This window comes from Homalodisca vitripennis, chromosome 5 (genome assembly GCF_021130785.1).
Source record: "Homalodisca vitripennis isolate AUS2020 chromosome 5, UT_GWSS_2.1, whole genome shotgun sequence".
Classification (NCBI taxonomy): Eukaryota; Metazoa; Arthropoda; class Insecta; order Hemiptera; family Cicadellidae; genus Homalodisca; species Homalodisca vitripennis.
Window position 1 is genome coordinate 53,090,943 of NC_060211.1, and position 13,122 is coordinate 53,104,064.

Here is a 13,122-nt window from a genome sequence, read left to right on the forward strand (position 1 = left end):
ATAGGTGTAGCCTCATGCAGGATCGTGTCATTGGCTATTTCATATTTACTTGGAACACAGACAGAGAAACTAATGAATCGAAGATTATAAACTACTAGCTGTTTCCAGCGGCTTCGCACGCTTTTCGTAATTTTCTTTGAATTAAATAGTTTATTGATCATTGATGCAATCTGAATTTAAAAACACTACTGATCAAGCACTTTACAATAAAAATGTTTTAAATTTTAAATGTAAACAAATGTTTCTGCCTCTTTGATGAACTTCAGCTGAAAGTATTATCAGCTGTTAAGTATCAGTTCGCTTTGTATTACGTGTCGTAGCGCAGTCTGTCGGATCCAATATAAAACACACCAACATCAACAACAATTTATAATTAAAAAATTAATGAAATAAACTATTAAAATCTCTAAAATTATGCCTATGTTACTTCCAGGGACGTGTAGAATCACTGTACAAAATTTCACGATGTTTCGTGCATTGGTTCCAGAGTTATAACGGAACATACAAACAAACATTCGCATTTATATATATAGATGTGTTCCTTAAATAGATGAAATAAAAAATAATAAACCAAATTTTAAAAGATTTCTCATGAAAGACAATTTCCATGCTGTTTGTGCTGATATGCGTTTTCTGTAGTAATGCTACAATTTTGTAGTTTTGTTTACAAATTGGTTACACATATAATACCCAAGACATTTAATGATTAAGGGAATGAATGGCTTTCTCTAGAAAGACGAACTGTCACTCTATGCAGTATTTTTTCTAATTTAACTGTCCCTATTTGATTCATATTCACACATTACAGTACGTTTTGTTTAGAGTCGTGATGGCAGCATCTGCGACTCTTAAAACCGTTGAACAAACCTGAACGGATATCGAGTTTGCAAAAGAGGGAGCTTGCGCCATTGTGCACGAAAGTGACAACTTACGTAGAGGGGAGTTGAAGGACGTGGAGTTATATTGTGGTAGGCTGATTCTCATATTATCTGAGGACAATGAGAAAACTCTTGAAGGTGATTTAGAAATAAAATAACTTCTAGAAAGAATAAATTGAATAAAAAAAAGTTGACAGCCCTTAAATAAAGAAGTCAAGGAGATCGATGTTGGCCTTACTGGTCAATGATTAGTTAAGCTTCAACCAATCATGATGCAGTTCCCCCCCCCCCAACCCCCATTTCAACACTCGTCTACAGTCGGATGTGTATTATTGGCTGTTCGGTTCGACTGTTCACTGCATATCTCGATAGCGAAATATTTCAAAAATTAAATTGTGTGCGCCGTCCAAGTAAGTCTAAGAACTAAAAATCGTCCTACTACTTCGGCCTTTATCGCGCAACATCTAGATCTATAAATGGGAACGAATAAAGAAATCTGGTAAGGCATGTAAAACGTTCAAAGACCTTTGTGCATTTTTATTTAATTATCTTTAGGCTAGTTTGTATATATATTAAATTACAGACACCATTTCCGAAATATTAATTTTTGTAAGCATAATATTTCATGGTTACTTCACAACTTCCTGTAGAGTATTGCTACCATCATTGTAACAATAGTACCATTACGGGGTGTCTTACATAAGTACCAGTAGGATCCTTTTACAGGTGAAACTGTCACAATACTTTATTATAACTCATCTCTGCCTGCAGAGTATTGGTACCATCATGGCAACAATAGTACCATTACGGGGTGTCTTACATAACTACCAGTAGGATCCTTTGACAGGTGAAACTGTCACAATACTTTATTATAACTCATCTCTGCCTGCAGAGTATTGGTACCATCATGGCAACAATAGTACCATTACGGGGTGTCTTACATAACTACCAGTAGGATCCTTTGACAGGTGAAACTGTCACAATACTTTATTATAACTCATCTCTGCCTGCAGAGTATTGGTACCATCATGGCAACAATAGTACCATTACGGGGTGTCTTACATAACTACCAGTAGGATCCTTTGACAGGTGAAACTGTCACAATACTTTATTATAACTCATCTCTGCCTGTAGAGTATTGGTACCATCATGGCAACAATAGTACCATTACGGGGTGTCTTACATAACTACCAGTAGGATCCTTTGACAGGTGAAACTGTCACAATACTTTATTATAACTCATCTCTGCCTGTAGAGTATTGGTACCATCATGGCAACAATAGTACCATTACGGGGTGTCTTACATAACTACCAGTAGGATCCTTTGACAGGTGAAACTGTCACAATACTTTATTATAACTCATCTCTGCCTGCAGAGTATTGGTACCATCATGGCAACAATAGTACCATTACGGGGTGTCTTACATAACTACCAGTAGGATCCTTTGACAGGTGAAACTGTCACAATACTTTATTATAACTCATCTCTGCCTGCAGAGTATTGGTACCATCATGGCAACAATAGTACCATTACGGGGTGTCTTACATAACTACCAGTAGGATCCTTTGACAGGTTAAACTGTCACAATACTTTATTATAACTCATCTCTGCCTGCAGAGTATTGGTACCATCATGGCAACAATAGTACCATTACGGGGTGTCTTACATAACTACCAGTAGGATCCTTTGACAGGTGAAACTGTCACAATACTTTATTATAACTCATCTCTGCCTGTAGAGTATTGGTACCATCATGGCAACAATAGTACCATTACGGGGTGTCTTACATAACTACCAGTAGGATCCTTTGACAGGTGAAACTGTCACAATACTTTATTATAACTCATCTCTGCCTGCAGAGTATTGCTACCATCATGGCAACAATAGTACCATTACGGGGTGTCTTACATAACTACCAGTAGGATCCTTTGACAGGTGAAACTGTCACAATACTTTATTATAACTCATCTCTGCCTGCAGAGTATTGGTACCATCATGGCAACAATAGTACCATTACGGGGTGTCTTACATAACTACCAGTAGGATCCTTTGACAGGTTAAACTGTCACAATACTTTATTATAACTCATCTCTGCCTGCAGAGTATTGGTACCATCATGGCAACAATAGTACCATTACGGGGTGTCTTACATAACTACCAGTAGGATCCTTTGACAGGTGAAACTGTCACAATACTTTATTATAACTCATCTCTGCCTGCAGAGTATTGGTACCATCATGGCAACAATAGTACCATTACGGGGTGTCTTACATAACTACCAGTAGGATCCTTTGACAGGTGAAACTGTCACAATACTTTATTATAACTCATCTCTGCCTGCAGAGTATTGGTACCATCATGGCAACAATAGTACCATTACGGGGTGTCTTACATAACTACCAGTAGGATCCTTTGACAGGTGAAACTGTCACAATACTTTATTATAACTCATCTCTGCCTGCAGAGTATTGGTACCATCATGGCAACAATAGTACCATTACGGGGTGTCTTACATAACTACCAGTAGGATCCTTTGACAGGTGAAACTGTCACAATACTTTATTATAACTCATCTCTGCCTGCAGAGTATTGGTACCATCATGGCAACAATAGTACCATTACGGGGTGTCTTACATAACTACCAGTAGGATCCTTTGACAGGTGAAACTGTCACAATACTTTATTATAACTCATCTCTGCCTGCAGAGTATTGGTACCATCATGGCAACAATAGTACCATTACGGGGTGTCTTACATAACTACCAGTAGGATCCTTTGACAGGTGAAACTGTCACAATACTTTATTATAACTCATCTCTGCCTGCAGAGTATTGGTACCATCATGGCAACAATAGTACCATTACGGGGTGTCTTACATAACTACCAGTAGGATCCTTTGACAGGTGAAACTGTCACAATACTTTATTATAACTCATCTCTGCCTGCAGAGTATTGGTACCATCATGGCAACAATAGTACCATTACGGGGTGTCTTACATAACTACCAGTAGGATCCTTTGACAGGTGAAACTGTCACAATACTTTATTATAACTCATCTTTGCCTGCAGAGTATTGGTACCATCATGGCAACAATAGTACCATTACGGGGTGTCTTACATAACTACCAGTAGGATCCTTTGACAGGTGAAACTGTCACAATACTTTATTATAACTCATCTTTGCCTGCAGGTTATTGGTACCATCATGGCAACAATAGTACCATTACGGGGTGTCTTACATAACTACCAGTAGGATCCTTTGACAGGTGAAACTGTCACAATACTTTATTATAACTCATCTTTGCCTGCAGGTTATTGGTACCATCATGGCAACAATAGTACCATTACATAACTACCAGTAGGATCCTTTGACAGGTTAAACTGTCACAATACTTTATTATAACTCACTGCAGAGTATTGGTACCATCATGGCAACAATAGTACCATTACGGGGTGTCTTACATAAGTACCAGTAGGATCCTTTGACAGGTGAAACTGTCACAATACTTTATTATAACTCATCTCTGCCTGCAGAGTATTGGTACCATCATGGCAACAATAGTACCATTACGGGGTGTCTTACATAACTACCAGTAGGATCCTTTGACAGGTGAAACTGTCACAATACTTTATTATAACTCATCTCTGCCTGTAGAGTATTGGTACCATCATGGCAACAATAGTACCATTACGGGGTGTCTTACATAACTACCAGTAGGATCCTTTGACAGGTGAAACTGTCACAATACTTTATTATAACTCATCTCTGCCTGTAGAGTATTGCTACCATCATGGCAACAATAGTACCATTACGGGGTGTCTTACATAACTACCAGTAGGATCCTTTGACAGGTGAAACTGTCACAATACTTTATTATAACTCATCTCTGCCTGCAGGGTATTGGTACCACGGTGACAAAAGACAGTTAATACATACTGGGGTGTAATTTATAAGTGCAATAAGGATAATGTGGGATAATATAAAGTGAAGTAGCTAAACACTACTTCACTTTTTAAGATATGGAAATTATCTTGAAAACTTTCTAAAGTAGCCTACTTACGTAATTAATGTCTTCATTTAAACGCTGCAAGTATAATCTCGAAATATATAAACAAACTGTCGACAATTCCCGAACAAAGGTTTGAGGTTTGCTCAATGTTGATATTTTTCAGCCAATATTGTTAACGAGCTCCTCACGTGTTAGATATAATGGGGTGATCAACCGAGGCGGAGAGAAAGAGTGGGGATGGAGGGGCCCCTCCTGCCAACTACAGATAGCCCGTGTGAGGAGCTCGTGTCAGTTTTGGATCCATCAGTATAAACATAAACATAACCTAAATGTGATAGTGACATTTTTTCTAACCACAATTGTTTTAGAGTTTCTTTACTCGTATTCTTTTTACTTACTTCTAAATTTGTTAATCTAGTATCGCCTTTTATACTATTTTCTTCCATAAATAAAGGTAATTCAAAATCCCAGTCATTTTTAAATCCTTCAGTTTCCATGATGTTAGGCATCATTTCAGTTACATTATTAAATGACTTTGGTAAATCTTAAGACCAGCGGCACGTAATTTCACCGAAAAAACTAGTCCCGATTATCGCCGTAGCCGTTTACTCCCCCCCCAAAAAAATTTTTGAAAAAATAAAATTTGAAAAAACCTGACTGACAATGTATTTATTTGTTTTTTTGGTGTTATTATTTCGTAGGGCAGTAGTCCAGGTACTACTTCTAGTATAAACTCGTCTTATCTTATCAGTCATAAACGCGCGCCGGTTACCTTTTGCCTGTAATGAAACCTGCGTTAGTTCTGTCTGAGTTTTGTGTGTGTAAGCAGTCATGGCGTGATCTGGGCTTGGACTTTGCAAGCTCGAGTTAATTTTTTTTCTAAAAGAGCAAGCAGCGCAAAGCGCTGCGCAGCGGGCAAGCATCGCGTGATCTGAGTTTTGAATACGCAAGCTAGGGTCTTTTTAGCGTGTGACAAAAACCATCGCACGCCATTTCAATAACTTCACTAATTATTCCTTTCCTTGTCCATGTGGGTTTGTTTGTTTACGTCTGGCGGTCAATCGAAGCCGTCCTATAGGTCACGTGACCCTCTCGGCCAATCGGAAACTTTCCTGTTTGTCACGTGACTACTGTCAACTCATCAAAACGACCATGGTCGGCCATTGTTTTTAGTTTGATAGTCGTAAATCTTGTTATTTATGTGTTTTGTATTGCCAACATTTTACTGCTGAAAAACTGGTTGTTATATGTTAAGATTTACCATGACTTTATAAATAAGGGTAACTTTTTGGAGTTATAAAGAAAGTTCAATATTAATATAATTAATTCGATATAATTTCTATGTTTTGCAGATATGTTCGGATATAAAACGACTCATTAATTCGGATATAAAACGACTCATTAATTGGTAAGATAATAGAAATCAGAACCGTTCCGAACTGAGGTCGCTATTAGCCGCATGTACAGAGTTTGTCAGGAATTTTCGGGATTTATCGGTACTACTGCTCGGCTCTGTCCCCCCCACTCTTTCTCTCCGCCTCGGTTGATCACCCCATTAAATCTAACACGTGAGGAGCTCGTAATATTGTTAGGCCAGTCGATGTGACAGCTCAATATCATCTGTACTGGCTACGTAATGGAATGGCGGTTGCAATTAACATATGATTTAAAATAACCTGCCCTAGACTTAAGTGCTGACTATTACTACATAGTTACTGAGTCTCAAACAAGCCAAACATCTGAGAAAATGTGTCATGCATAAACCAAACTCACTTATGCTTATCTTTTTGAATGAATGAAAATATGGAAACGTGGTGTTATTGTTGAGGTTTATTGAGTTGGTGGAAGAGTTTATACCGAAGTAAAGAAGGGTGGCGCGTACACTTAATCTTCAGAGCTGATAGTATTAATTTATTATAACACTTTGATGTTAAGTACTGATATTATGCCTGGGACGATTATCGCTGACTGACTTTTAAGAAAAACATATTCCTAATCCTGAACACGGTCTTTCCGTCATCGCAAACTACCCCCATAATATTCCGAATAAAGAACTTTCTTATAAGTGGATGGTAACAAAACTTGGCCCACAAAACTGTACGGCCACGAAGTTTTTGACCACAAAATTTACACGGAGTGTCGCTAGGAAAAGTCGTCACCAAATCCTCGGGGTTGTCCAAATTTAAATACTATTTTCTTAACAAAATGACTAAGATTATATGTAACCATGTGTGAGTGTGGTGATAAGAATATTATCGTCATTAGTCATAATTATTAATGGAATATTCTTAGGTTACTAAAAGTTATGTAAATAACATTTACGAAGACGAAAAATGAGGTTTTCACTCCATTGTTTTTTTCTTATAAACTACTTAACATAAAGCTCTGCAACCTGTTTTTTTTTTTTTTTTTTTTTTTTTTTTTTTTTCAATTTATCAGGTCAAAACCCATTAGAAATTATAGAATTTGTCACTTAATCTACCTTACCAAAAATACAGGACGACCTCGTTGTACATGGTGACCTGAAATCCAGACGATATCTTTCGCTAGCTGTAACTCGCTAACGAAGCATTTCCGGAACCATGTTTGTATAAACATGTTTAATTATTTTTACATGTAGAATGAGCTCCCACAGTTACTTCATATCTTCGTGAATTACCCTATATTGAACTTGTGCATACCTTTGCTTATTTATAATCTAACGAGGCCATGTGTGGTAGACCATGTTAAATCTTAGTTACGAGATCCCATAGAAAGGTTTTAAATAGAAGGTGGGGCAACTAAATTATTTTATTGTACTATGAACATGAAGAAATCAAATTTTAATTATGTAGCGTTTTTAAAGCTTCATTGGTTGATGTTTTTTATTGAAACTTAAATGAAATTAAATTTTTGGGAAAGAAATATTGGGCTTTAATTTTAATTAGATTGTGAAAAGTTAGGATAAATACGAATATGTAATCCTTTGGCAAGTTAGTGCTGGTAACTTTAAATTATTAGGAAGGCGGTTCACTGCCTTGAATTGATCAAAACGTGTCTTGTGTACTGCAGTTACGTCAGATCTGAGAGGGCTATTGTTTCTCGAGTTGCATACGGTTGGGCCATTGAGAGAACGCCGCGGATGTCCATCAGAAGGGGGGTGTAAGGGGAACTATAAAAACTGCCATTTTAAATAAATCCATTATTTTTATTTAGAACTGTAATTTTTATTTTAGACAAACCAGATAATATTTAATAGTTAAAAATTTAGTAATAACTTTTACTGAATACTCACTCGGAGCTTACTAATCAAAAAATACTTTACATCTTCTTGGATGTCTGATTGATAATTTTATTCATAATATTCTGGAATATTAATATCTATAATCCAAGTCGTTATAAAATACATCTTAGCATCCAACTCTAAGAGAACTTCAAGTGGAAGATCATCAATATGACACTAATTGTTTCATTTATAGCACTATAAAAATATCTAAACGTTATATACTACATTATTAATAAGGTGGTATAAATGTCCAAAACATTGCTTCTTACTTGAATGAATTTGAAAATGATCTGAACCTTTTAGAACAAACCATACTGTGAACCAAGTCAAACCTATAAAATCGCTTGTAACTACCAACATAGGAATAAAATTACCATTATTACAATAGAAGATATTTGTTTGATAAAATACGTTGTCTTTTAAGTATTAGAAAATGTTATAGTGTTTTAAAATGTAGAGAAATGTGTACGTCTGTTTAATTTTTTTTTAACTTGTGATTTAAAATATAAAGAAAAATATACAATTTACTGAATCCTTATAGATTTAACATGGGAAGTGCGAAGTCCATGTTGTGTTTTTAACTGCATTCTAGTCACAAATTTTTATATTATATCCGTATTTGAAGGTAGGTAGAAGTTGCAGTCAGTTCGAAGTGAGGGCAGAAGTGATTGAAATATTAGAAAATATAACAAATTTTGTACTTTTTAATGGTTATTATTTTGTACTAAATATAAAAGTGTTTATACGAGGCTTGTTTGTCTTCGACACAGTATGTTGTTAAATCGTTGTTCACTTCGTGGAACCACTTGTTCAGAACTGAAAACAAACACATTAATAATACATTAATATTTTGGGTTTAAATACAAGTGAATAAAACTAGATAGAGATGTAAAATCCCCAAGAGAAAGGGACTGACCCCACTTAGTCCCTTGGATGACAGGACAGCCGGCGTGCTCCGTGGAGAAATCCCCGGAACCATTACGATGTAGGTTTGGCCAAAATAGGGCAGCTCCCTTCTGTGGAGGAACTGACAAACCCCAATTTTGAAATACGGTGTGGCCTCCCAGCGGCACCTCACTCAACTATAATGAAAAAACCACATCGTAATAAATCATATGTGCTATAAGAAATAAAAGTAAAACAATATTGCACTAAACAATTATTACCAAAAATAATGTATCACCATTGATGACGTAAGAGTCTATGAAAAGTCATTGGGTACAAAGATAAAGATCTGTTTCGATTTGAAACGTTTTAGTCGCACTCTACCTATCGGCAAATGAAAAATAACGTTTGCGTGTACAGGGTGTCCCAGAACTCTCCACCAACCTTTCCATTTATTATTCCTGGACCAAAGACAAACCAAATCATCATACTCACACCTTTGACAACTCACAAATTACCATCCGCCATTTTGTATTTTTTCAAATATATATTGTTAAATCCTGATATTTCCTATATAGCTTTATAACCTAAAGGCCTAATTACAGTAAAAATAATAATATTTACAAGTTTATTTGTAGTATGGCGTCTTCTTAAAAGTGCCGTTCGGGTAATTATTGATTTTTTGGAAGTTGGAATACGATATCTTGGTTTGTTTCTAGTTCACAAAATAGTACCTGAAAAGGTTGTTAAAGAGTTTTAGAAAACCAACCTACCACTCTTCCCAGTTCCATGTAACTCCAACTCTCCCTATTTAAGTTCCTAGCCTTACTTCAGATTACTTTGGTTCTGCCGATTAGTTGTCCCACTTGCTCCCTATTATAAGTAGAAGAAAATTCAAACGTAAAATAAAGCGTGATTGTAAAGTTATTTATGTACATGTATATACTGTTACGTTGAATATTTCCGTATAGTCTGTATTTCACAGTCGATAAGCATATACGAGTAAATACAATCAGTATTATCTCTATTGTCTTAATGATAAAAATTGTTTGCATAGTAAAATACAGAATCCTTTTGATATGAAAACTGCACGTTTGATTTTTATGTAAACCATTGCAGTTCCTCATAGCTACATACATTTTTTGATAGCGCCGTAGTGATTGACTCATTACGAGAACTGAGCAATTTAATAGCAGCTAAAATACTTACGTAAATCATTAGTGTTGCAATTCTGTCTCCAGCGAGTACTGTATGCTGAAACAAATCAAAGTAATCATTCACTGTGTTCATATAGTTCTTTATAATGTAGAATTTACTACAATGTAATTTTAACAAAATGTGTAAGTTCACTTAAAGATATCTTAGAAATAAAAATGAATCGTAAATTGCGTTGCTATCGGTCATTCAAGAACGATTGGACCAATACGGCAAATTCCATTTTTATATATTTTTAAAAAGAGAAAGGTTTTCATAATGAGAAATTTTGTAAAAAAAATCCCCAGAATATTTTTGAACTCTTATAAACAATTTCATAATTAATATTTATCTTAGATTAAACAGCTGTTGACACATTCAGCTGAAATTCGTCAAAGAGGCTCAAACATATTAAAAAATATAACTAACTTTTAAGACCATTCTAAACATCTACTTTATATCTTCTATAAAACTGCTAGAATTTAGTAAAATTCTAAAATCACAGTTTATCAATGCAATGTTTATTACTGAATTGTCTGGGTAAGATACACGTATTGTTCTTTATTCAACGAAGGGTTGTGTGAAATTAACTTTTCAGTTAAGTACCGTACTCATTTCAATAATGTGATTAACCCAATAGGAAGTAAATAACACCATAGACAAATGTTCCTGTCAAGTAAGATGTTTTAAAAACAAGATTAAATTGAAAAAGTAACATTTTTCTTACATTATCAAAGAAGTCGACATGGGGCAAGTTTTCTCCACCAAGGCCGTAACGGGTTATATGAGATTCCTCAGCAGTAGAAATATCCAGGTTCGTTACTTCGGCCATCCTACGAGTAACCCTGTCCATCACGATGGATTCTCCAGACTCTATCACTGTTGTCTCACTCGTTCGCCGCTTTGACGGGTACGAGAAGCCATCTTCTGTCAGGACCTCACTTTTATGCAGCTGAAAAACAAGATTCACCGCTTTAATGCATTAATATCGGAACCTAATTCAACTACTTCAGGAGTTTGCAAAAACCTTACAATATAATGGATTATACTAGAATATTACGGTAAGATCAATGTTTTATAGCAATATGTTAAAAGAAATTGTCAATAAGGATCAGTAATTAAATCCCAATTGTTCCTAAAAGAGTCATAGATATTTTGTTGTTTTATTTGCCTTACTAAGTTTGATTCTTCTATTGCCGAAATCATATTAAGATTGACTGCGGCGAACGCTCATTACTACTAGTCGGTACATTACTCGTGCCACAGTATAATGATTAACAACGTATTCGGTAACTAGAGATGTTTCATAGTTTAATGTAACATTACCAGTCGATTGTTAGTTTATATTAATTTTAAGCTCACTTTTAGCGTTAATAAATTGTTTACGTACTGTACTAGTGGCCCTTATTTTTGGTGAGTAATCAATGTTGTTGTCAATATAATAACGTCATCAGATCGATCGAACGTTTATAAACAGATGTCTATCGGTAGTTTTTCAAAACGTTATTGTGGATGCTTGTCAGTGCCTTATATGACCTTACAATTGGTACAACTGGTATTTTTTTCCTTTTTTAAACCAGCAATACAAAGAGAAACAAACGAGGAAAGCAATGGGAATAGGAAAATATGATGAGAACAGTTATGAGAACAATGCTGGTACCCACAATAATGAACCTTTTGTCCCACACAATCCCCACAAATCCCCACAATCCTCGTGGAGAGGTGGACGACTCCGAACAGTTAGTTATATGTGAACGTTGAGTAAAGCTCTAATTGAATTTCCTCTTAGTGCTTCGTTTGGGATCTGACACTGTTACAGATTGTGCACCTAGTGAGACATTGAGAATACATATTCACCAATATTACACTATATCTTTTGGTCTAGGTGTCTCCGATATCGAAACGATGTAGCTAGTTCATTTTGGGCTTCTATGTCGCCGACCTTCTTTATCTCTTCAGACGAACCTGACTCCAGATTCCAGGAGTCAAATCTGTAACATAGTCTAATACCAGACGCTGCCCTAAGAGGAAGGTGAATTGGATCTTAACTTCATATTCACGTGGAATCAACCCTACCCACTATAGCTACGTTATGTGTAGTTCATATAGCTCTCCATAAGAATACCATGAACACCATCACGTTACTGGCTCAAGTTTATATTTCTGATATATACCCAAATATGACTCAGTGGTTAGTTGTTGCGAAGATACGTTTTTGAACTGTATTATTTAGTTCCTTTTATAATTAACAGTTTGTGTGATTCATTAAATAGTTGATTTGAACAATTTTGTTGTGATTCCTGATTTATACTGGTAACAACGATATGGTATGATTTGTTTGTGGTAACCTATGTTCTAATTGTTTGTTAGGTTGGTTATCCACGTGAAGAAGTTATCAAATTATTAACGTAGCTACTAATGTTTTGTAGTTCTAAACAATAGCAATCGTCTGGTAAAAAAAACACCTACACTTCAAAAAAAAGGGAAAAAAGAGAAAGGCCGAAACAAAAGAATAAGGTCGTGAGGGAGGTTTTTTGAGAAGGTCGTCAGCGAAACAAAATTTTACCTCATTTCTCCCATTCCTATATCTTGAGGATACCTTAAAAATAATATTAATGAGAATAAAAATTAATTCTTAGGCAAAGCATGGTCCTAATTTCTTTATAAGCCCATAACCTTGCCCAAAATTACAAACACTGCCAGACTCTCCTTATAGAGAATATTGGGAGAGAATTCTCCATAGCTTAAAACAGGATTAAATCAAATATACATTGGATAGTGCAACTATTCGATTCTTTTACTTCTTTCTTGAGCTTTTCATTCTCTACTATTGGATATATTTTAAGGTTCCTCCGAGTTTGGGAATTACAAGAAACTCGTATCGTTAGA

The 13,122-nt window shown here is 35.6% G+C and overlaps 1 protein-coding gene across 1 annotated transcript in view; it reads right to left on the bottom strand.

The window, feature by feature from the left end:
* Window positions 1-13,122, bottom strand: part of LOC124363471 (prolyl 4-hydroxylase subunit alpha-1-like) — a 36,087-nt gene that overhangs the window by 18,138 nt on the left and 4,827 nt on the right. The window contains exons 8-11 of the mRNA XM_046818719.1: window positions 10,961-11,185; window positions 10,249-10,293; window positions 9,071-9,236; window positions 8,901-8,970 (exon numbers count right to left, since the gene is read on the bottom strand). Of these exons, the coding sequence (XP_046674675.1) occupies window positions 8,901-8,970; window positions 9,071-9,236; window positions 10,249-10,293; window positions 10,961-11,185 (506 nt within the window). The remainder of the gene's footprint in view (window positions 1-8,900; window positions 8,971-9,070; window positions 9,237-10,248; window positions 10,294-10,960; window positions 11,186-13,122) is intronic.